The 21759-nt window shown below is 58.6% G+C and overlaps 1 protein-coding gene across 2 annotated transcripts; it reads right to left on the bottom strand.

The window, feature by feature from the left end:
• Window positions 1–7268: 7268 nt before the first annotated feature.
• On the bottom strand, window positions 7269–14791 carry LOC124233121 (uncharacterized protein C15orf39-like). Of its 2 annotated transcripts, none has more exons than XM_046650244.1 (2): window positions 12009–14791; window positions 7269–9983 (listed from the first exon to the last, which is right to left on the bottom strand). In XM_046650244.1, the coding sequence occupies exons 1-2, from the start codon at window positions 14770–14772 to the stop codon at window positions 9616–9618; spliced, it is 3132 nt and encodes a 1043-aa protein (XP_046506200.1). In that variant the 5' UTR covers window positions 14773–14791; the 3' UTR covers window positions 7269–9615. The 2 variants fall into 2 exon arrangements, with proteins under 2 accessions (XP_046506200.1, XP_046506201.1); XM_046650245.1 differs by having other exon boundaries at window positions 9845–9983; window positions 11953–14791.
• Window positions 14792–21759: the final 6968 nt, after the last annotated feature.

A 21759-nucleotide genomic window follows, 5' to 3' on the forward strand; every position in this document is an offset into this window, starting at 1 on the left:
CACGGTTTTCTTACACTTCTCCCACGAGAGCAGGGAAAGGTAAAAATAAAAACCCAGAAGACGTAAGTCGAATTATCAGCTCCTGCTTCACTTACACCAACTCTGGGAGGGAGCAGGCTGGGTATCATCATCCCATTAGATAGAGCAGAGCAGGGCGGCATGCTTTGTGTGTGGGGGCCAGATAGGAAACATTTTAGGCTCTGTGGGCCCTAGGATTGCTGTCACCTCTACTCAGCTCCTCCCTCGTAGCAAGAAAGCAGCCACAGGCAACACGTAACCAGATGAGCGTGGCTGTGTCCATGCACAACTTGATGGATTTGGGAATTTGTATATCACAACTTTCATGGGTCACAAAATATTATTCTACTCGATGTTTTTCAACCATTTAGAAATGTAAAAACCATTCTTAGCTCACGGGCCATACAAGAACAGGGAGTAGGCTGGACTGAGCCCCAGACTGGATTTGACCGACCACTGGCCGAGAGCATTAAAGCCTGGGGTTGCAGCCACTGGGCAGAGCTTGGTCCTATCCCAAGGCTCCCCGAAGAGGGGGGGCCTAGGCAGGTAACCCCCATCACTCTAGGGGAGAAGGCAGAGCTGGTGCTGTATGAGGTGTGGCTGCAGATCCTGGACCAATCCTTCACCAAGGCCTTGAAGGACAAAACCAGCCCTGAGGCCCAGGAACTTCAGGGGATGCTAACGAGATGGGTGAGGTGGTGGGTGAAGAGGAGAAAGGAGCAGGAGACTGGAGCCTCATGGAGGGGACCCAACAAGGCTTTGGTAGAGCTGTGACCCTCTTTGTCCTCTCCTGACCACCAGGTGATTACTGTCCTCAGACCTCTACAGAGCTTTGGCCAAGTCATGGTAGAAGGGTTCCAGTAAGTCCATGGGGCTCAGGGCTGGACACCGGGGGTGGGGCAGGAGGCTGGCAAAGACAGCCTCCCCGAGTCCCCCCAGCTTGTCCAGCTCCCTGACACCCTTGATGATCTTCCTGCCAGGCCAGACTCACTGACTTCCAGGGTGAGTGCCGCCTTCTTCAGGGCTGCGCCTGCCCAGGCCCTCGTGCTCCAGGGTCTGCACATCCTGTAGGAAGCTGAGGGCCTCTCAGTGGAGATGGTCTTCCCAGACCTTGGCCAGACCTCTCCCTCTTTCCCTCTGCAGGCCCCTTCCCTGTGTCTGTGTCCTCTATCTGCCTCCTCCCTCAGGCTCGGTTCCTTGCTGCGCCTGCCTGCCCTGCGTCTGAAGCCTGCCTCCCCTGCCTGCCCTCTCTTCTTCCTGGACTAGCCCCCAGTTGGCTGCCCTTCAAGACCCAGGCCTGGCCCTGCCTCCTGGGAGCCCGTCATGGTGGCCCCAGCTCCCCTGTTCTGTTCCTGCTATGCCTTCTGGGCCAGGACCCCATGCCGGGACTTCTCTGCAGGCCTAGCTTTGCTTTCTCAGAGGTCTGTGATCTGGGAGGATGGGAACCCATCCCGTTCTGCTCAAAGTACCCTCAGCTCCAAAGCCTTGGGTCAGCCTGACACCCCCACCTCCAGCTATGCTGTGGCTCTCACCATCCTGGCCTTCTGCTTATTTTCCTCACCCTTGTCCTGCTGAGTGCCTGGCTGGGCCAGGTGCTCCTTCCTGGAGGGCAGGCGGGACCTTTGACCCTCTGAGTCAAGCTGAGGGGTCAGCTGGCCCCTTTATGACTCACTCCTCACCTGAACCCATCAGCCGCAATTGAGGGGTTTCTAGCCAGGTGGGCTTGGCCTGACCCAAGTGATCCCCACCCTTCCTGTCCCAGGTGCTAAAGTGGAGGGACTGCTTTGGAGCATTTGGCCTGGGGACCCTGAAGCCCTGCCTTCGGCCTAGCCACGCACGGCAAGGCCCGAGGACCCTCTCCAGAAAGGCGCTTGGAGTGGATCCTTCCTGCTCCCCTGGGGGCTGCCCTGCCCTGCCCCCCCCCACCCAGGCCCCCGGCCCTGTGCAAACATTTCCCAGTGGGTGTTAGCAGAGCCTGGGTGGTGCAGTCAGTATGCCCAAAAAGCTCACCTCCTTTGCCCTAGGGCACGACCCAGGAGTGGTCAGGCAGAATCCTCCAAACCGGCCCCACTTAGCCCCAGTCCAGTCCTGGCTGCCCTCCCACAACCCTCAGAAATGATGCTGGGGGCAGAAGTGGGGTGACAGAGACCGAACTTAGGACCCAAATGGCAGGGAACCAGGAAGGGGAAATGGAGACCCACAGAGGGGACCTTGCCTCCCCCACCGCCCCCAGGCCCTGGAAGAGGTGGGGACATATGTGGCCCTAACTCAGTTACCTTGATGACCCCAGGGCCAGGTGGATGTGAGGGAGGGCAGGCAGCACTGTTCTGGGTGCACACAGACAGTTCTTCCTGACTCCTGGCTTTTGCCCCCTTTTCTCTACCCCCAGGTGACCCCTCATGCTACTGCTCCCTCCACTGCAACCCAAACTCCAAACCTCTCCTTCTCTGCCAAACTTGCCCTCAGCCTTCCAGACAGTGCCTCAACCCAAGAAGTGAATCCAGAGCCAGAGAGGGCAAGGCACCAGCCCGAAGTCACACAGCAAAGGGGGCTTCTTCCCTCCTAGGACACCCAAGGACCTTGTCACCCACATCAGGGAGGTCAGCTGAGCTTTAACCACAGGCTCCCCCCACTCCCCAATGTGCATAAAGTCTCACTGCCCTTTCCATACTCACTCCAGGCCAGGTCTCCGCCAAAGGCTTCACACACACATTTCTCCACCTCATTTACAGACAAGGAAACTGAGGCACACACAGCTAGACAGTGATAGAACAAGAACTTAGGCCCAGGTGAGAAGCCCCAGTCTCTGCTTCCCCTCTGCTACGTTCTCACCCTGCAGTGACAGGAACCATGCTCAGGGAGGAGGAGGAATGAGAGTCAGGGCTCCCCCGTGGGGCACAGAGGTTCAGAGAAGGGAGCGGGCGGAGGAGGAAGGCGCGTGGGTCCAACGCTACACCTACCTGCCCACAAGGACTCCCCACAAGGCAGGCGCTCAGGTCAGGCCCGGGGATTGCCTGGCACCGGGGCCTCTGGAGCAGAACATGGCAAGGCAGTGGTCTGGCCTCCCTCCTCTAGAGCTGTGCGGGGACCCACATCCCCACAGAGCATGCAGGAAGGAGAACAGCTCCAGCTCCCTCAGGAGGACTGGGGATGAGGCACCCTATGCCTGGCCCGGCACGGTGGGGTTGGGGGCACTATGGGTCTAAGGAAGAGGAACCAATCTTCTGGGGTATGGAAAATTCAACGACAAGGAGCAGGTGGGAATTGATATCACAAAGTTTTTGTTTCTAGACGCTCATTTAGACAATCATGCAGCATGAGGACAGCAGAGAGGCCTAGAGTAGAGCCTACAGGAGGAGGTCAGGGCAGAAGACTGACAGGGTCAAGTGTGGGAATGGGGGCTTCTGGGGGCAAGGCCCAGCCCCAGACCAGAAGGCTTGGGTGCTGGTGGCCAAAGCGAGGCCTGGCTGCTACACAGCAACTCAGAGCCACTGGATGTGCGGGCTTCGCCAGGAACAGTGTGGGGCCGTACGGGCAAGCCAGGCTTAGGGAGGTCTGGCAGCGAGGCCAACCCTGACAGCATCCTATTGGTCTGAGGGTGGGAGGCAGGCTTGGCAATCTCCTGGATACCCCAGGTAGGCAAAGGCCTTGACCCACAAAACTAGCAGCTTCTGAGCCCACCAGGACACAAGAAAGATTTGGCAGCAGTGGTGCAGGGGGATGGTGGGGACTCAGGTGTAGTCTTGCCCTAAAGTCTCCCCCACCTGCAGGAAAGCCAGCAGGCCCAGTGGGACCCAGGAGCCCAGGGCCCAGACCGCAGGCTTACCCAGTAAGATGCCAAAGAGGGTCGGCAGGAAGGTCACCACGTAGGGGTTGACGGTAGCTGGTGGTAGGTTCCTCTGCACTTCTGTAATATGCAACCTCTCATTCATACCCCTGAGGGACTCCTGCCCCACAAGGCTCTACCCCAGCACCCTGAAGACCACCTTGATATATGCACATATGCCAGGTCAGTCCCCACTCTCCCTGAACCCATAACTTCTGACTAAAGGGCTAGGGCAGGCCAGGGTGGAGAAGGGGGCCCTGGAAGATGCTCCCCTGACTGCCATGATGCCTAAAACAGGAGGAAAGATTGTGCCCACCTTGTTCTCTCAAACTACCTCCATGAGCTTGGGAGCTCTGGTAGGTGACATGGGAGAGGAGGCGGCGGGATGAAGGGGGACAGAGCCTGAGGGTGAGCTCTGGGCCCCTCCTCTCTTTGGGATCTGCTTCCCTGGCCCTCCACAAACCAGGCTGTGTCGTGCCTTGTGTGAGGCCTTGCACCAAGACATAGTTTACACACATCTGGTGAACACGGTGGGTTTAGGGAGGTGGCGTAACCCTCAGAGGGGGTAAAGGGAAGGAAACCCACACACCTAGTGTGGCCTTTCTGGAGGTGACACGACAGTACCTGCAACATATAAGGAGAAAGAGTTCACTTGGAAAGATGAGCCAGCCAGATGGCCATCAGGCTGGACGGCCACCACCAGGGTCTGCAGGACTGTGGGGAGGCCCGGCCCCAGGGCCCCAGAGCCAGGAATACCAGCTCCCCCATCCTGATAAGTGAGTCTTTCCTAAGGAATTTTCCCTATGGGCAGGGTGGGGTGTGCAGGACACTCTTCCCACAGGCCCCACCAGCATTATACAGACTTAATTCTCACAGCAACCCCAGAGCTGAGCAGCCCCTTTCTCCAGATGAACAAACAAAGGCTCAGAGGGATGAAGATGCAATGCTGTCCCCTCCTCCAGAACTCAGCGCATGTTAACAAGCAAGTACTTCTCAAGTACCCAGGAAACAGGCACTGGTACCCCATCTTATAGCTGAGGAAAGGGAAGCACAGAGGTTAAATGACCAAGTGACAGGGCTGGGCTCAAAACCCTGCTGTCTGACTCCACAGTCTGTGTTCTTGACCACATCCCACGGCAGGAGCTTAACCAGGATCTGAACCTGGAAGGCAAAACTCTGCTTCTTCCTTCCACTACCCGGGGACAGGGCATGCAGCCCCAGGTCTTGGGAGACAGCTGTGTGAGATACAAGCCAGCCCAGCCCAGGCCCTGTTGGTTTCCCAGGGCCTGAAGGCCAGAGAGAATGCTTTGAGGCCACCCCCACTACCCTCCTGGGATCCTCAAATCAGCCCCTGCAGGAGGGGGAGGCAGGCAGGGGTGGGCTCCAACAAGCCTTGGGGGGAGGGGTGCAGGAACAGACCACCTGCCTGACCTTCCTGCCCCAAACCCCGTCCAGGTACCCTGCAGGGGAGAAGGGGCAGCTGCCCACCAGGCCATTGTTCACTGGAAAAGGACTGATGGGAGGCCCTGGGACTGGATCCCAGCAGGAGAGCATGACCCCTGGCTACCTCCAGCCTGACCCAGGCTTACCAAGGTGAGCCTCGTAGACAGATGTGATGCCCCCAAGTGGCTCTATAAACTTCCTGTTGAGGATAGTCAAGGAATTAGGCAAGACAGTCTTGTTCAGCTGAGAGCATGGCAGGCACAGGAGGGGCCAGAAGCAGACAGAGGTCAGCTGGGCCCAGGCAGGCTGGGGAGGGAGCCCAGGTCCACGGCTGGTTGGCTGGGGCTGTCAGCCCCTGGGGAACGTTGCCAAGCCTGGCTTTGCACTTGGGCTTCTTCCTGGAACTATACATGCCTTGACACCGGCCTGAGGGAGAGGAGGCACTTGTAGCTATACGCAGGCACCTAAACATGGGGGGCATCATGCCCAAAGACCACAGGGGCAAAGAGCTTGAGGAGACGCACACCATTGACAAACCCCTGTCCACTCACACCAGACCATATCCCTGCCCTGAGCCCACTGTCTTGTTGAGGCTTGACAAACAAATGTCGGTGCTGTGGGGAGGGGGCCTAGCCCAGCCCAGGACACCCAACAAAGCTGTCTTAAAGAATCTGCCAAGGAGATTCATCCAGGACAGGACTCACAGGTCCACGGCCCAGGAGCTACAGGCTGGGTGTATCCATGTGCTGGCGTGCCTTGGCTGCCGCTGTGCACAAGATGTCTGAACTGGTGGGTGATTGGGGCGGGGTAGGAGACGTGGAGAAAACTGCCTTCTTTGAGGGCAACAGAGAAGGGAAGATAAGTAGGGAGGAGCCCCCAGACATCCTGCCTCAGGCCTTCTTCCACCCACCCACAAAGCAGGCCTCTCCCTACGTAGTCCGGGTGGCACTATTCTCCTTACTGTCAGCAACTTCCCAGCTGAGTTGGCAGAAGCTAACAGAGCCCAGATTCATCAGGAACGTTGCACAGGTGACATGCATAGAACAGAATAGAGGAGCATGGGAGCCCTGTCAGGCCTGGGGCCTCCAACAAGGTAGCTGCCCTAGCCATGGGCACGCTGTGTGGGAACCTGACACAGGCCTCCAACACGAAGGTATCCAAGTTCCAGGGCTGGAGCCAGACTCCCCTCAGGAGCAGGGGATACAGTGGGATGGGACATCAGTCACCTAGACATCACAGGGGCTTTGAGGCCACTGGCTAGCTGGAAAAACAAACACAGGAGCCCTGCTTGAGGGTACGACTGGGCCTGGACTACTCAGACCTGCCTCTGACAGGGGCAGTCCCATCCTTCTGGTCAGATTCCAGAGCTGGGAGCCCACCCACACAAGGGTGGGGAAGAGGGGAGCTGTAGTCTCCCCAGAGTCTCTCACCCAAGTGCACCCCATAAGAAGGGACACAAACACTGGATATTGCCCCCAGCAGGCTGTGGCCTCCTGGCTTGGTCTCCATGTCCCCCGGTTGAGTGGGGATGGGGTTCCTAGCAGCTAAGGTGGGAGAGCAGCAGGGTCCCCAGGGTGGGATAGGAACATAACAGGAATTATGAGCGCTGGGGTTCAAGGAAGGCCACTGCAAGATGTGCTACTCTGGCATGCGGATTATTTTGAGCTGAAGATAATAAAGGCTCAGAAGACACAGGAAGAACATTTGACCTTCCCCCAAACTACCTAAAAGAATTTAACATAGAAGGCCTGTTCCTGGAAGGAGCTAATACCATAAGGTAACTATAGTATAATGTAAAATAGGTGTGATAGAAAGGCACCAGGCAGCCCATTTTTGGCCCAGCAGAAACTTGTTCAACAAATATTTGCATTTCCACTTCCGTGTGAATTGCCTTCCTCCCTTCTGAAATCCCAAACCACTACCCCCAACATCCACCTGTCTTTAACTGAAGATGGTATTTAAGGTGGCAGCTTTGGCCATTTTGGCGAGTCACTCAGTTTTCCAGGGTTTCTCCCATATATGCATGTAATTAAACTTTTATTTTCTTCTGCTAACCTGCCTTATGTCACTTTATTTGACCAGTCATAAGATCCAGAAGGAAAGGTGGGGGATTCTCCCTCTTCCCCTACACAAGCCTCAGGTGATTCAAACTCTTGGCACTTCACATGGACCACACCCTCTGTTCTCCAGCTTGCAGGACTGAATGAGTTGCATTGGATTTTGAGCCATTTTTTCTGGCCCTGTCCCCTCCCCCTCCTCCGGCTAGTTCCCCGCACTCCAGCCACACCTGGGTATTTCCCTTTTCCAAACATACCCATAGGCCCTTGCACATGCTGTTCACCTGGCTCAGATGGCACTCAACACTTGTTTTTACCTACTTCTTCCTACTTGTCTTCAAGGCTCACCCATTTCACACAGCACCTCTTGGGACCCAAGGACACCTACTCATCCCCAGGCAAGACAGGCCCCTCCTGAGTTTCCAGTGCCCTTCTCTCAGGTTCTGTGGCTGCAGTGACCATAATATGTTGGAGTTGCCCATCTCCTGGCCTGTCCCTTTCACAAGCCAGGGACCTCTTCTGGCCCATATGCATACAATACTGGGACAATGGCAGCTGCACTCTAGATCCTGCCCCATGCAAGGCCACGCTCCAGCTGTTGGGAGGCACAGGAGGAAAAGCGTCACTGGGCTCAGTGAAACCCACAAAGATTAGGGTCAATGCCAGGCAGGTCTGACCAGCCCTAGCGACTGGCTCCTGGCCCAGATGGAATGTGAAACCACATCCAGGAAGCCACCTCAGCAGACCTGAGAACAAACCTCTGTGGGAAAAGAGCCCAGCAGGCATAGGGTGTCTGCAGGGGTCCTTAGCCCAGCTAATGTGTGGGAGGGGCCGTCCCTTGTTGGGATGCAGTCACCAACATGGGTAGGGGGGAACAGCTTCTGTTCTACCTAGACTTTGGCGGGCACACCCTTGGTCCTGGGAGAGGGGCATGTGCTGGGGCCTGGTGACTGGGCAGTGGCCTAAGGCCAAGAAAGGGGGGCGCTTTCCCTGAGCAGGTAACTGGCTACCCCGTGGGCATGTGACAAGGGCCCACCTGGCCAGAGCCAGCTGGCATAGGGTGTGGAGAGCCCCAGCATCTTCGGGGGCAGGAACAGGGAGAGCTGCAGCCTGTGGGCAGAGGGCTAGGCACCTGGTGATGACCAGACCAAGCTGACCCTGACCCACCTCCTCCAACACAGCCAAGCCCCAGGTCCAACAACAACCCCAATGCTTTAATGTTTAATGGCCTGCCTCCAGGGCCCACAGCCTTATTACAAAACCTTAAATGGGCCAAAGGCCCAGTTTGCAAGCCTCCAGCTGTTCAGCACTCTGCAAGGAGGTAAGCCACAGCAGGCTGGCTGATGGGGTTCTGGCTTGGGGAGTGCCAGGGTCTTCAGTACATCTCTTCAGAGACTTCCCAGAACTGAGGGGTTGCGCAGCCTGTCCCTTCTAGTCCCTGAGTCCCTGCAGCTGCTTGGCTTCCAGCAAACACACAACTTTCTCAGGATAATGCACCATGTGGCAGAGGCAGCTCAGGAAAATCACTGGTGTCAATTCAGGACAGGCCTGGGGCCTCCTGAGTTGAGAGCAGCAGGCCCAGGACAAGGATGCCAGCCCCAGGCTGTATCCTTGTGCCCCCTGTCATGGGGAAGGGGAGGGGTAGGCTCCCTCAGGGAGCTCCCAGCTGGGGGTTGGGGCCCAACCCCAAATGCTGGGGCTATGGCCCTAGGCTTTCTGGGGGATGACCCTAGAAAGTGTGAATCACACACACGTACAATGTACCACTCTGAGAAAACCAAGTCCTATGACATACACAGACTTTCTAGAGGAAGGTTCTGCTTGCCTCAGCCTCACATTCTAGACCCTGGCTGAGATCTAGGCCCCTGTCCTGGGCAGGGAGCAGAGAGCAAACCATAATGGGTGTGTTAGGCATTACCCCCACAACACCCTGCGAGGTAGGCTGCGTTGTCCTATTTTACAAATGGGGAACAGAGGGTTCAAGAGAGGAGGTGACCTGCCCAGTTACACAGCAAGGAACACAGGAGCCAGGACTCAAAACCACATCTGTTGGACTCCAAAGCCCACATTTTCTCTAAGGAAGAAATAGGAAGGAGTCCTTTCTAACAAAGGCCTTCAAGTTAAAAGCTCAGGGGCTCTCAGCCCAACCTGGGGGTGGGGGTGCAGGGTGAGAGCTGGAGGAACTCCAAGGGCATGTCCACTCCTGACCCCAGGCAGCCGAAGAAGGGAGGGGGAGGGAGCGTGACTCCCAGACAGCACCCGTGACCAATGCTACAGGTGGTGGCTCTGGCTGCCCAACAGCTGTGGGTGGGGCGTGGGCCGGTCTGGTCCTGAGGTTTTGTGGCCCCAAGTGGGCAGTGCCAGGCCATTGAGCCAGGCAGTTTCCAGCAGGCTACGGAAGCGGGCCCTCAGTGTGGGGCCGGGTGGGCTGGCACTGGCAGCAGGAGTAGGTGAGGCACCATGGGACGCTCCCCCAGCAGTTGCCTCTGCTTTCTCTGGGCCAGGGGTTGATGGCTTCCTTCCCAGCTTCCTGGCCTTGGGGACAGGTGACTTCCAAGCCAGGGCTAGGTTCTCTGGCTCATCTCTGGCCATGGTGGGTTCTGAGGAGGGTACAGTTCCAGCCTCAGTGTCCAAGTCACCTGGAAAATGAACACAGTCAGGTTACAGACCTTGAGACCCTCAGGTCCCATTTCCTGGCCTCCAAAGCTGTCTACACCAGTGGTTCTGCTCTGTCCTGGGCCAGGACAGTCCAGGTAGGGTCACAGACATCAGGACCCTTCCCCGCATGTAACCACTAGCCAGAGACCGTCAAGCCAAAAGGGGGGGTGCTTCTCCCCAGGTGACACCAGAACTCTGTCTAATGAGGGCACTGCTCAGAAGCTGTTTGGGTGCAAGGACAAGAGGAAAGAGGCCAAACAGGCCAGATCTGATCCAAAGACCCACTGTACAGGTGGGGAAATCGAGGCATGGAGAAAAAGTGGCCTGCCACACATTAGAGTACCATCATTTTTCGGCCACTCCAGCCCCAGAGCTGGAGCAGGAGCCAGAGCCCAGGCAGGGACTGGCCTGAAGGCAACGCCCAGAGGGAGAGGGGTGGAGGAAGAGGCGGAGGGGATGGGAGAGGGCTCCTGATCAAGAGCACGCCTGCTTGGAAGGGAGGCTGCCAGGGGATTACTGTCTAAGGACAGTACAGAGGGCAGCCCCCCAAGGAAGCGGGGAGGACCCACAGCTGAGGGAGGGAGGGGGAGAAGGTACCAAACTCCAGCCAGTGGCAGGAAGCTGGGCCCCAGTCACTTCCTTATCAGGCCCCAGACTCTTGCAGACTTGGAGCAGGAGGGGACTGTGAAGTGCCAGGGCCCCACAGCCCAGCAGGCAGCCCAGGAGAAGGAGAAATGGACCTGTCCCTCTCTGGGCCCAGACCACCCAAATGTACGGGGAGGAGATTGGGCTGGGGGGCCCTCTGAGTGACACCTGACACACCCCCACACTTTCTTACTCAGGAAGGGAATGCTCACACTTGCATTTTCTTTGCACCTCATTGGGACAAATGCCCCAACTTAAGTGCTCAGAGGGCAGCAATGCTGTCCTCCAGACCTCAAGCTCCACATCTGCACTCACTACCTCGGGCCCCTTCTCCACCCCAACCTGGAACCTGGACACGGGGAGAGCCCAGGGCAAGGCTGCCAGGAGGGGAGGGGACAAGAAACACTACAGAGACAGCCTGGACAGAGGCTTGGTGGTGGGAAGGCTGGGGGGCGGGGAGAGAAAGACTACAGGGCGGGCCTTGGGCCTCGATGCCAGGTGTTCTAACACAGCAGAGGCAGTGACGGACACCACCTGGCACCATCAGCAAAGTCCTGGCTGAAGAAGTGAGATTGTCCACACCACGAAACACTGCAGCCATTCCTGAGAGCAAGGTCAGGCTAACTGAGCCGACGGAGACAATGCTCCAGGCCATAAAAAGAGCACGCTAGAGAACGATATGCACAAGACATCATTTAGTGCCACAAAACAACATTCCGACTTACGGGCACACTTCAGGGAATGTAAATCCCTGGGAGGATTGTGCACATTCACAAGGTAACAGTGTGTGGGGGGGACCCCTGCCAGGGTTCAGGAATGAGGCACTGGGTGAGTGGGTGCCATTCACTGAGATGGGAAAGACTGGATGGAAGTGAAGCTTAAGGGAAAGCCCAGGAGTATGGTTTGGGAGGAGTTAAGGGTCAGAGAGACACCAGGTACAAAAAGCCCAGCAAGCAGTCAGTTATTTGGGGCTCAAGCTCAGAAGAGGGGAGACACAGACACAGGGGGAAATGATCTCAGGTGGAGAAGACCGTACCAAAGACGGAGAAGGCACAGCAGAGGAGGAGAGGGACTCTGGGAAGGTGCAGGGCCAGGGAAGGTCAAGAGTTTCCAAGGAGACACAGCAGTTGGAATGTTCAGAGGCTTACAGAGGGGACTTTGAAGGCTCTTAGTGATGCTGGGGGCAAAGAGCGATGGGGATCCATAGAGCCCACCCTGGGAGGCCAGCCCCTCCCCTGACACCAGTTCTTGGGCCTCCCCTGCCCTTTCCAGAGGCCCTGGAATCCCTTAGCTGTGACCACTCACACATCTGTCACGAGCTCACACAGCTCCGGTGGCTACTGGGGCTGCCCCATGCTCACCCAGCTGGCGGCGTACACAGTCACGCCACTGCAGGCCCAGCAGGTCAGGGTAGATGTCAGGCAGCTGGCGCAGCGCCAGCAACTTCAGCATGCGTGAGGTGCAGCCGTGCAGGGCCCGCTCCCGCAGTGCCCGCTCCTCCGACAGCGTGGTAGGACGCAGCTCCACGCGATGCTCCTGCAGCACATGGTCCACGGAAGCAGGCGGCAGCCGAGGGAAGAGCCGCTCCTTTACCAGGTGGATGGGCACAAAGATGGCGCCGGCCCGCACCACATGGGGGAAGGGGCACTGCTGTGTGCACACGAAGCTCTGCAGCTGGGATAGCAGCTTGCCCAGCAGCCCCTGCACACCCTGGCAGTCCTGCCATGCTGCCTGGCCCCAGGGCCCAGCCATCTCAAGCCACTCACGCAGCTTCTCAGGTGGAGAGTGGGCCACTGAACCTGAGATGGCGTCACATAGGGACGCATGCAGTCCTGCAAAGTGTTGCTCTGGGGAGTCTGCTGTGGTGGGGGTAGAAGCTGGAGCAGGGCCTGCAAGTGGAGCCGGAGCTGGAGCAGGGCCTGCAAGTGGAGCCGGAGCTGGAGCAGGTGACGGAGCTGGAGCAGGGGTTGGGGAGGCCATGGCTACAGCTGGAGGGCTGGGCAGTGCCAGGTTGAAGCAGGCCACAGGCAAGGGCTGGGTGAGAATCTGTAGTCCAATGGGCACAGATGCAGGGGTGGGTGCAGGCTGTGCAGGCTCAGGGGCTGAGGTGGGTGCAGATGGGACCACAGCTGCAGGCAAGGGTGCTGGCCGGAGGATCTTGAATTTCCGGAACATGAAGGCAACGGAGCTGTGGAAGTTGGTCCTCGGGGTGGCCTCTGTGGTCACTGGCATCCCAGGTAGCCCAGGTGCTTCTGTGACTGTCTTTTTCAGGCCTGGCGGATCCGGGACTGTGCTCCCCATACCTGGCATGTCTGAGACTGTGTTCCCTGTGCCCGGCACATCCACAGCTACAGTGGGCTTGGCATGCACCACAGGACTAGGGACATTGAGAGGAGGAGCCTCTGCCACTGGCTTCTTCACACTCAAGTCCAGTGCCATCTCCTCCCTAAGTGAGCAGTGCGCCCTGGAGGGGGCCTCCTGGGCAGGCAGGGTTCCCTTGCAGTCTTTGTCATGGCTCTCACTGGGGGCTGGGGCTGGGGCTGGGTCAGGCTCAGCTGTGGCCTCAGGTGCCTGCACATCCAGGTAGTCACGGTAGGGGGCCAGGCTGAAGACATTGTCGATAATAGGCATGGGTGGAGAGCTGGGTGGCAGCATGCCCTCATTCTGTGGAAGAGATTGGCGCTCCTCAGCACAGGGAGGGAGAGCTGGTGGGGTGCGGGGAACAGGACTGTCTCCGATGACAATGGGTGCCCCCAGGTGCTCATCAAGCTGGGGCTGGAGCTGCTCTTTCCTGCAGCTGGGCAGCCATATCTTCTCCTCGGCTTCCTGTACTGGTTTCTCCGTAGGCCTCATAGGCTCTGAGCACGGCTGGCGGGCAGGTAGAGGCTGGCACGCCCGCTGGAAGGCACTGGGCTGTGGAACAGCCTGCATACTGTTCTGGGAAGGTGGTGTCCCTCCAAGCCCTGGGGATGCTCCATAGAGAGAGAGATCATCCCGCGCATAAGGAAAGCCCAGTGTCTGGGGGGCAAAGTCCAGTGGGCAGCGTGGAGCGAGAGGTGGCTCCAGCTTGAGGCCTGGTGAGGGTGCTGGGACGGGTGCAGAGGGGTAGGAATAAGTGTCCAGCCCCACTGGGGGCATATAGGGTGTCTGGGCTGCCTGCTGCCTCAGGTAAGGGCTGCTCAGTCCACCAGCTGGGTACCCAGCCCCCTTGTGAGCTCCCAGAGGCTGCACTGGGAGCACTGAGCTATAGCTGCCCTGCTTCTCTGGGTGGCGACAGGCTGGAGGGCAAGGCAGGGCCTGCGGGGGGTGAGGCAGCAGGCAGTGGGTCGGCACTGCATCCTGGCAGGCTGGTCCCAGGGGTTGGGCCAGCTGGGTCCAAGGACTCGGGGGTCCCTCGGACAATGCCTGCTTGGAGTCCCCAGAGTAAGGACCTGCATACTTGGAGGCCAGGAAGCCAGTGCTGTGGATGGTCCGATACTTCTCTAGGAATGCTTGGCATGGAGAGAAGCTCACTGAGGAGTCTTTGCCAGATCCCCCAGCTGGCACCCCACGCAAGAAAGAGCCATCCAGGGATTGGCCCTTTCCAGGAGCTGGGGTCAGAGAACAAGGGGAATTGGCCGAGGGTAAGAGTGGCCCAGTCACCAGCGTCCAATCAACATCTAGTGGTCTCTTCGGTGGCCCTTCCCCCAGGCAAGGGGAAAGCCCATAACACAGAGGGTTGCGGTAGACAGGTTTGGGTGCAGCCAGTGGTGGGCCTGGGTAGGAATGAGCCTGGGGACTGAAAGGCAGGAGCTCAACAGGGCCAGAGTCTTGTACCTTCTCAGAGCTTTCTGCTGGTGGGCGGTAGAGCAGGCAGTTGCTCAAGAGACTGTCTGTCCGAAGTGGGGGTCCTGCCATGCTGGTAGGGTACAAGGGTGGGTATGGGGTCCAGGAAGCGAACCGTTCTGACCCTGCCTTGGGAGCACCCCCCACGGGACAAGAGAAGTAGGCACCCTTGTAGCTGCAGGGGTCCTGGTTACCAGCAGAGGTGGGCAGGCTGTGCCCAGGCCCGGAGTCTGCCTCTAGGCGGGGCAGCTTGCCATACATCACAGGCCCCAGCGTCCCCAGTGGCCTCTTCTCCGCCATCACTGTGAAGGCTTCAAGCCCTCCGCAGCCCCAGCTACTCAACTGCCGACCTGGGAAAGAGAGGGAGAGAGGCAGGGGCTGTCAGAAGAGGCTATAGGCAAACAGGGCTGCTACTCTCACGGGCTCACTGTCACACCTAAGAGCTGGGCACTTTGCAGGTGCTCGATAAAGACAGTACGAATGAATCAAGGCACGAGCCAACAACGCAGAGCTTCCCAAGTCCATTTCTGAAGCTGCAGAACCTTTGTTTGACAAATTCTTGTGTTGCAGTCCTATACATACCCTCCACACCCACTCCAGGAGCTCCTTCTGTTCAGATTTCCTCCACATGATTCCTAAGACCCCTCCCTTGGGGTTTCAGACTGCAGGGCAGTCAGGCTCACTTCACTTGGCTATCTCCATATACAGGTGAGGAAACCCATTCACCTCAAACTCACTGATGAAACAGATGGGCCGGGAGGCAGGCTCCCCACTTCCCACCACAAGCTCTTATTCCAAGATGCCACAGAGACCTCAAGATGCCCACTGCAGCCAAGATGTGGACTCAGCATGGTCATAAATTCCGACTTCCTGTGGCCCTCTAGATCTCTCTGATTTGCCGGTCTTTTTAAAAACGGCAGAGCCAGGCCTAGAACCCAGGTCCCAGGAGTGATACTGATGCAGGGCTTGGTTCGGAGGGCGGCTTCCAAGGTGAAGTGGCTGGAGGCAGTGCATCCTTCAAGCCCCACCCCCAGCAGGAGAGCCAAGGCCGTCCAGCAGATGGTGCTGTGGCCCTGCAGGAAGATCCCAAAAGTGTCTGGTAGGAGAGCCTGTGTCCCTTCCAGCCCTTCAGCTGCAGTTGGCTATTCCAGGCCCAGCACCAGGGACAAGCAGGTGGGGAGGTGGGAGGATGTGAATACCAGTGAAGGAAACCCCAGGGCCACAGAGCTGGCAACTACCCTCATTGTACTGATGGAAAAACTGAGTGCCAGAGAAAGACGAAGGCCCTGAAACAAGGCCAAGCAAGGTCTGGGACCCAGGCCTAGAGAGGTCAAGTGTGGGTTTCCTCAAGGCAGCAGGCACCCAATGACTCATAAGGGGTCATCTGAGGCCAGTCTGCCAGGGCCACATTGACCTGCCCTCTACTTCCTCAGCACCCTGTTCCCCAAAACCCTCAGGTGGCTTAGAAAGGATGAATCAGCTCAATCTTGCTATGATTAGGCCACGGGCCAGGTGTCCCAGGTTTCCATCACCAACAAGCCAAGACCAGCCCACCCTTGGAGCCCCTCCTCCTTTCTGGTTGGTGGCCAGCAACAGCCACAGGCTGAGTTAGACAGCACATTCTGGGGACAGGAAAAGCCAAGGGTAGTATGGGGGCCAATGTCTACTCCCAGCCCAGCCTAACTACACTAAGGAAGCCAGGCAGGACCCTCAGAAAGAAAGTTGGCTCATCTTCTGGTCAGAATCTGACACCTCAGGTCAGCCTAGAGCAGGGGATGTTCCGGAGAAGACAGGAAGGGGCATCAGGGCATGCCCTATGGCAGGGACCCTACATTCCAGAGGGAAAGCCCCCAGCCTGCTGAAAGCAACTTTGCAAGAAGGGGTTGTATGGCTCTGAGGTGCTGAGCCCCCGCCTCTGTCTTCAGGGAGCTCTGGATTAATTAAGTGCTGGCGCTCGTCTCCCCTCCCCCACATGCTCCTTGGGGCTTGCTCCATAGCCACCTCCAGCCCCGGGAGTCCTTCTCTCCTGGGCTCTGCTCATTGTGTGCCCTTTGCCCCAGAGACTTCCTGAGACACGCCCCAGGACCCAGCCAATAGAGGTGAGGCCACCTGGGACCCTCAGGATTCTTTGGGGGAGAGATGGGGGCTCCAGGGAGCAGCAGAAGACTATGAAGGGTATGAGGGTGACCTTACCACCTGCCAGTAGGAGATGCAGAGCCTATTATACACTCCCTCACGTGAGGTCCCTCCCCACCCAAGACAGTAGCCAAAATGTAGGTGCCTCTTTCCCTGACACACACACATACTGAGGAGGGAAGCAATGGCTTGGAGAAGGGCAGGACCCCAGGGAACACGGTCACATCACCCTCTGGGCCACCAAGTTGTCCCCTGGCTGGGCTAGGAGGACCAACCTCGGCCAGAGCCCAGGGCAGGGTACAGGAGAAAAGCCCACCACCGCTGTCCTAGCCCTTCCCTAAGCAGCAGGGGAAGATGCAGCCCCTGGCCCAATTCCCTGTCCACCTCCTGGTGGGTCTCCGGATGACACTGGGAAAGACCAGGAAGAAGAGAGTGATCCTGCCCAGCTGTGGCCAGCGTCTGGACTCTCCTGGCTGAACCGGGCCCCCTCCCTGTGTTCTCACACCTCCCCCAGCTGAGGTTCTGGGTCCTGCAGACGCCACAACCAAACCAAGGGCAGCCCAGGCTCCAGTGGAGGGGGAAGGGTCGCGCGGTCGGCCTCTACCCCCTTTCCTCTACCTGCCCCGCCCATAACTCTCGTGCCTGGGGCCCTCAGTCGAGCTGGCTTGGGGGCTGCCGCCGCAGCCGACCCCGCGGGCTTCCGGGTGTCCCCATGCGCTGCCCGCAGGCGCTGGGGCGCACGTGCACCCCGGCAGGCTGAACACAGGCCGCCGCCACGCATGCAAACCCGTGCCTGCAAGTACGTGCATGGCCCACGTCTGCACACACCCCCCTCCAGAACTGCGTTCTCCCCTCGCTCGGGCCCCTGCACACGTGTGCACGCAGGTAGGCCCGCGCACCGAGCCCCACGGACCGACACCCAAAGACTGGCGGGAGGTCCGGAGCAGGGGGCGGCCGGCCCCTGAGTCCAGGCAGCCACCGCCTCAGGGCGATCCCGCCAGCCTGGGCTGCAGCCAGAGGGTGAGTCAAGCCGTAGCGAGGAAACCGCAGGGCCGTCCCGTCCCAACAGGGCGCGTCCAGGGCCCCGCGGCGCCTCAGCGCCCGCCGCCCCCCAGGCCCAGCTCCCCCGCCCCCTCCTCTCCGCGCGGGCAGTCCACGTGAGCCGGGCCCCGCGGGAGGCCCGAGGGCTCGGCCTGAGCTCCTTCTCGCCAGCCCGGTGCCGGGGCCCCGGCGGAGCTCCAGAGCGCTCCCGGGCCCCGGGAGCCTCGAAGTCCGAGGGAAGTTAGGGCAGCGTCGCGACCCCTACCCGGCAGCCCGCCCGCCAGGGGCCGGCGGCAGTTAGGAGCCACACCACCTCGACCGAGGCCCGGCGCGCTCCATCCCCGGGCCGGCCGGTAGGGGCGCCCTGGAGCAGCGCCACCCGCCCCTTCTCCACGCGTCGCCCGCAAACTCGGCCCAAGTTTCCGCGCCCGCCGAGCGGGCGAGCGCCTACCTGCAGGGCGCCAGGCTTCCCGCTGTGGCTGCCCGGGGCCGCAGCCGCATCCTCCAGCGCCGCCCAGGCTGCGGGTCCTTGTCCGGCCGGGCCCTGCGCGGGAAGTCGCGGTGAGCAACAAGCCCGGAGCCACCCTCCTCGCTGCCGTTCGCGCCGCCGCCGGGCGCCGTCTGCGGTCCCAGGCGGGGCGGGCTGGGGGCGGGGCGGGGGCGGGGCGGCCTGCGCGGCGGGGGCAGAGCTCGCCGGCGCTCTGGGAGCCTGCTCTCCCCTGGGCCCAGGGGTGCCGAGGACCGGCTTGGGCCCGCCCTCCCCGACCGGGTCCCGGGCGCTGTGCACTGTGTCTGTACCCACTGCACTCCGCGAACCATTGCCCGGCGCGCCCATCCACGCCTCCATTCAGTCACTCCCTTAGATCATTCATTCATTGCCACTTTCTAACTCTGTTACCTTGTGCGTGCCACTTGACCTCATGGAGCTTCAGTCTCCTTATTTTGGTAGAACTGGAATTATATCATAGTGGTGGTGTTATAGGGCTTAGAAGAGGTCGTATCTGACACACAGTAGGTGCTCTGGCTCCCTTGGCCAGTAGGGGGCTGGAGAAGGGCTCTTTAGTCTGTCCCCTCATCTCTGTGCAGCCAGTGAGGGCAAATTCCAGACGAATGTATCTCAGCCACTGTTAGGGCACCACATCTGTCTGAAGAAGGGGTGATTCCCCCATCCCTGGAGTGAGCCAGGAATGAGGGTGCTGGGGGGTTTGCTAAGTGGCCTCACTGGCTACCTCTGAACTTTTTTGGCAAATCTCCTTCAAAAAGACAGGCCTGAGCACGTGTAGCCTGCGAGGTGGGGGGGTGGAACATTCCCAACCAGGGATGGTATGTTGCCAAGAGAGGGGTTGGAGAGCTGTCTCCATTTGCCCTGACTCTCTGGGCCATCTGATTTTGGATGAGAAGCCCCTCGGTGCTGCTCCCTTCTCAGAAGAAAACTGGTCCCTCACAATTCCTGAGCTGCCCAAAGACTGGGGACAGATGTGTGCAGTGGAGGAGGGGGGAAGGTCAGAGCAAGTTCATGGGGCAAAACCACCCAGGCCATCTGCTCAGATCCCAAAGGTCAGAGCTGCCTGAGTCAGAGGGCAGAGCAGGCCTGAGGCCACAGATTCCAAGGGTCAGGAAGCAGCTGGAGCAGCAGGAGCTGAGGAGGAGGTGCTGGACACTGCAGGTAGGAAGTGGAGGTCAGCTGGGGGGAGGACAGAGGGTATCACTTAGTTGGGAGCTGGAGGGTCCTTAGAAATGGAGTCTGGAAAGATCTGGGGAGCAGAGAATCAGAGAGTTGGGGCTTCCCCAAGGTCACACGGCAGGCTGGGATAAAAACTCAGATCTCCTGGCTCCCAGCCTGGGGATCTTCCTGCTGCCACACCTTAGCATCAGGGAAGTTCATTTGTGTGCTGACAACTAGGGGCCATGGCCCAAGACTCAGGTCACAGGCTGTTCTTCTCTCTTGCTACTTACCAACTCTGCCCTCCCATCCCCCTCCTCCAGCATAATACCCACTCCCCCACCTCTGCTCTGCTAGTTGGGGTGAGGAAGCCTGGTAGGGTGGAGGACTCCCAGGTGGTGTGCTTAGGCGGCCCAGTGTTCTCTCCAGTCTGCGAGTCCAGGAGGAGCCTAGGGACCAGTGTTCTGCGGCCCCATGGAGTCTAGTCTTAATTCAGGGACACTTCACAAAGAGAGCAGCCCCCTCAGTCGGGGTCTTGTCCATTCCTTTTTGGCACCACTTTAACACCTTGGACTACAGAAGAAAGGACATAGGGTGGGGGACTTGGGAGCCACTTTGTAACTTTCTGAGCCTCAACTTCCTCATCTGTAAAATGGGAACCCTGAGACCTACCTCATAGATCAAGGTGAGTGTTGGAGAAAATCAGTGTGGGAAATTGCTTGTAAACTGTACAGAGCTCTGGAGTGTCAACTGACTTTGAGCTCCAGGAGGTCCTGACCTTGTCCTTTTTCTCTCTACCCCGAGGGTCATGTGCAGAGAGGTGGCCATCAAGCCTTTGCTGGATGAAGGAAAGTAATCAATATAAGGTGACCGCCTTTGGAGCCTGCATGTGTTTATTAGGCTGTGGTCTTGGAGAGGAGAAATAGTGTTGGGGCTGGAAGGAACAGTGTGAACAAAAGTAGAGAAGGGAATAGTGTGTCCTGTGTGGGCTTCCTGGGTGGAGTTAACAAAAGTGGTATGCGAAGCCTGGGAGGAGGTTTCCCACTCACCACCACACCAGGTCTGCACCAGCTCCACAGGCACACGCTCCTCCTCTGTCCCACCCTAGATGCTGGTTACTCCTCCTGGCTCCCTGGGAACGTGAGGTAAAAGGTCAGCTCCCTGAACCTCAGCTGTTACCTACGTGGTTACTAATAACAACGTCACTCCCTCTAATGAGGCCAAACCTCCTATTTACAAATCTCTTTCCTTCCTCTGGGGAGCTCCTCCTCATCCCAGAGGAGGGAGATGTGGCGCTGACAGCCACCCTACAGGCAGAGAAACAGAGAAGTGTGGCACCTGTCCCCAAGGCACGCAGCAATGCTCTCCCCAACCCTTTCAGACCCAGCTATAGATATTGCTTCCTCCAGGGAGGCCCCTGACTGACCCCTGTTACAGCACTCTCTACCCTCTCGACTTCCTCATCCTTCCCCTGCTCCCACCCAGCAGAGGGGTATCTCAGTGTTGGTGAGTGGGCAAGGCAAGGAGCTCTGACTTGGAGCGTGGACCTGTGCCAGTCACTTGATAGACATTATCTCGTTTAATTCTTACAGCCACATGAGACAGGAGTTTGAAAAACAAGCAAACTGAGGTTTGACCTACTGATCTGTGTGGCCTTAGGCAAGCCCCTTAACCTCTCAGTTTGCCTATCAGTCAAATGGGCATGACTAGAACATGTCACAGGGCTCCTGCGGATCCAACGAGTTCACAGCTTGCTTTATAGTAAGCCCTCAACCAGTGGTACCCCGGGGCGGTGCCGGGGGTGGGGGCAGCTTGCCCTCAAAGCCACGAAACGGAGGAGATGGGATTCCCTTACAGGACTGTGTGGCCCCAAACCCTTCTGAGAGGAAGCTCAAGCACTGTTGGTGGTCAGGAACCCTCTGCCACCCAAGCACGCAGAGCCTGAGGGTTGAGCTGTACCAGTGGGCTGTCAGCCTGGGCTCAGAGCATCTTAGGGGATCTAGGTTGGATAGGACCTGGGGGTGGGGTCGGTCAAGGGATCTGAGCAGAGTGAGGTGTCCTGGCAAGCTTCCTCCTGCAGGGAAGACCAGGGAGGCATTAACCTGCTGCTCTGCCGGAATGAACAAGGAGTGGGGAGCCCCCGGACTCTTAAGGAGCCCCACCCCACCTCCAGAGGAAATCAGAGTCTCTCAGAAGGGGATCCCAGAGACCGAGAAAGGGGGATGCACTTTCTCTGGGCCCCCCTGGAGGATTGTGCCTGCCAGCCTACTGGCTAGAAAAAAGGCCCACACACAATAATTTGGGGACTTTATTGCAGGGGCAGGGGGAGCTTTTGGATTAATTCACAGCCAAGGTGGATTGCCTGTCCTTTCCATCCTTCCTTCCACCAAATATTGAGATCCCTGCACTTTATGCTGGCAGTGAATGGGCCCCAGGTGCAGTGAGAG

Source organism: Equus quagga, unplaced genomic scaffold, assembly GCF_021613505.1.
Source record: "Equus quagga isolate Etosha38 unplaced genomic scaffold, UCLA_HA_Equagga_1.0 153_RagTag, whole genome shotgun sequence".
In the NCBI taxonomy this organism is placed as follows: domain Eukaryota; kingdom Metazoa; phylum Chordata; class Mammalia; order Perissodactyla; family Equidae; genus Equus; species Equus quagga.

Excerpts from the sequence above, each read along its gene's own strand:
- LOC124233121 (XM_046650244.1), bottom strand. The coding sequence starts at position 14,772 with ATGGCGGAGAAGAGGCCACTGGGGACGCTGGGGCCTGTGATGTATGGC. Across the intron at positions 9,984-12,008 it reads CTGTGTACGCCGCCAGCTGG|GTGACTTGGACACTGAGGCT; the intron begins GTGAGCATGGGG and ends TTCATTTTCCAG.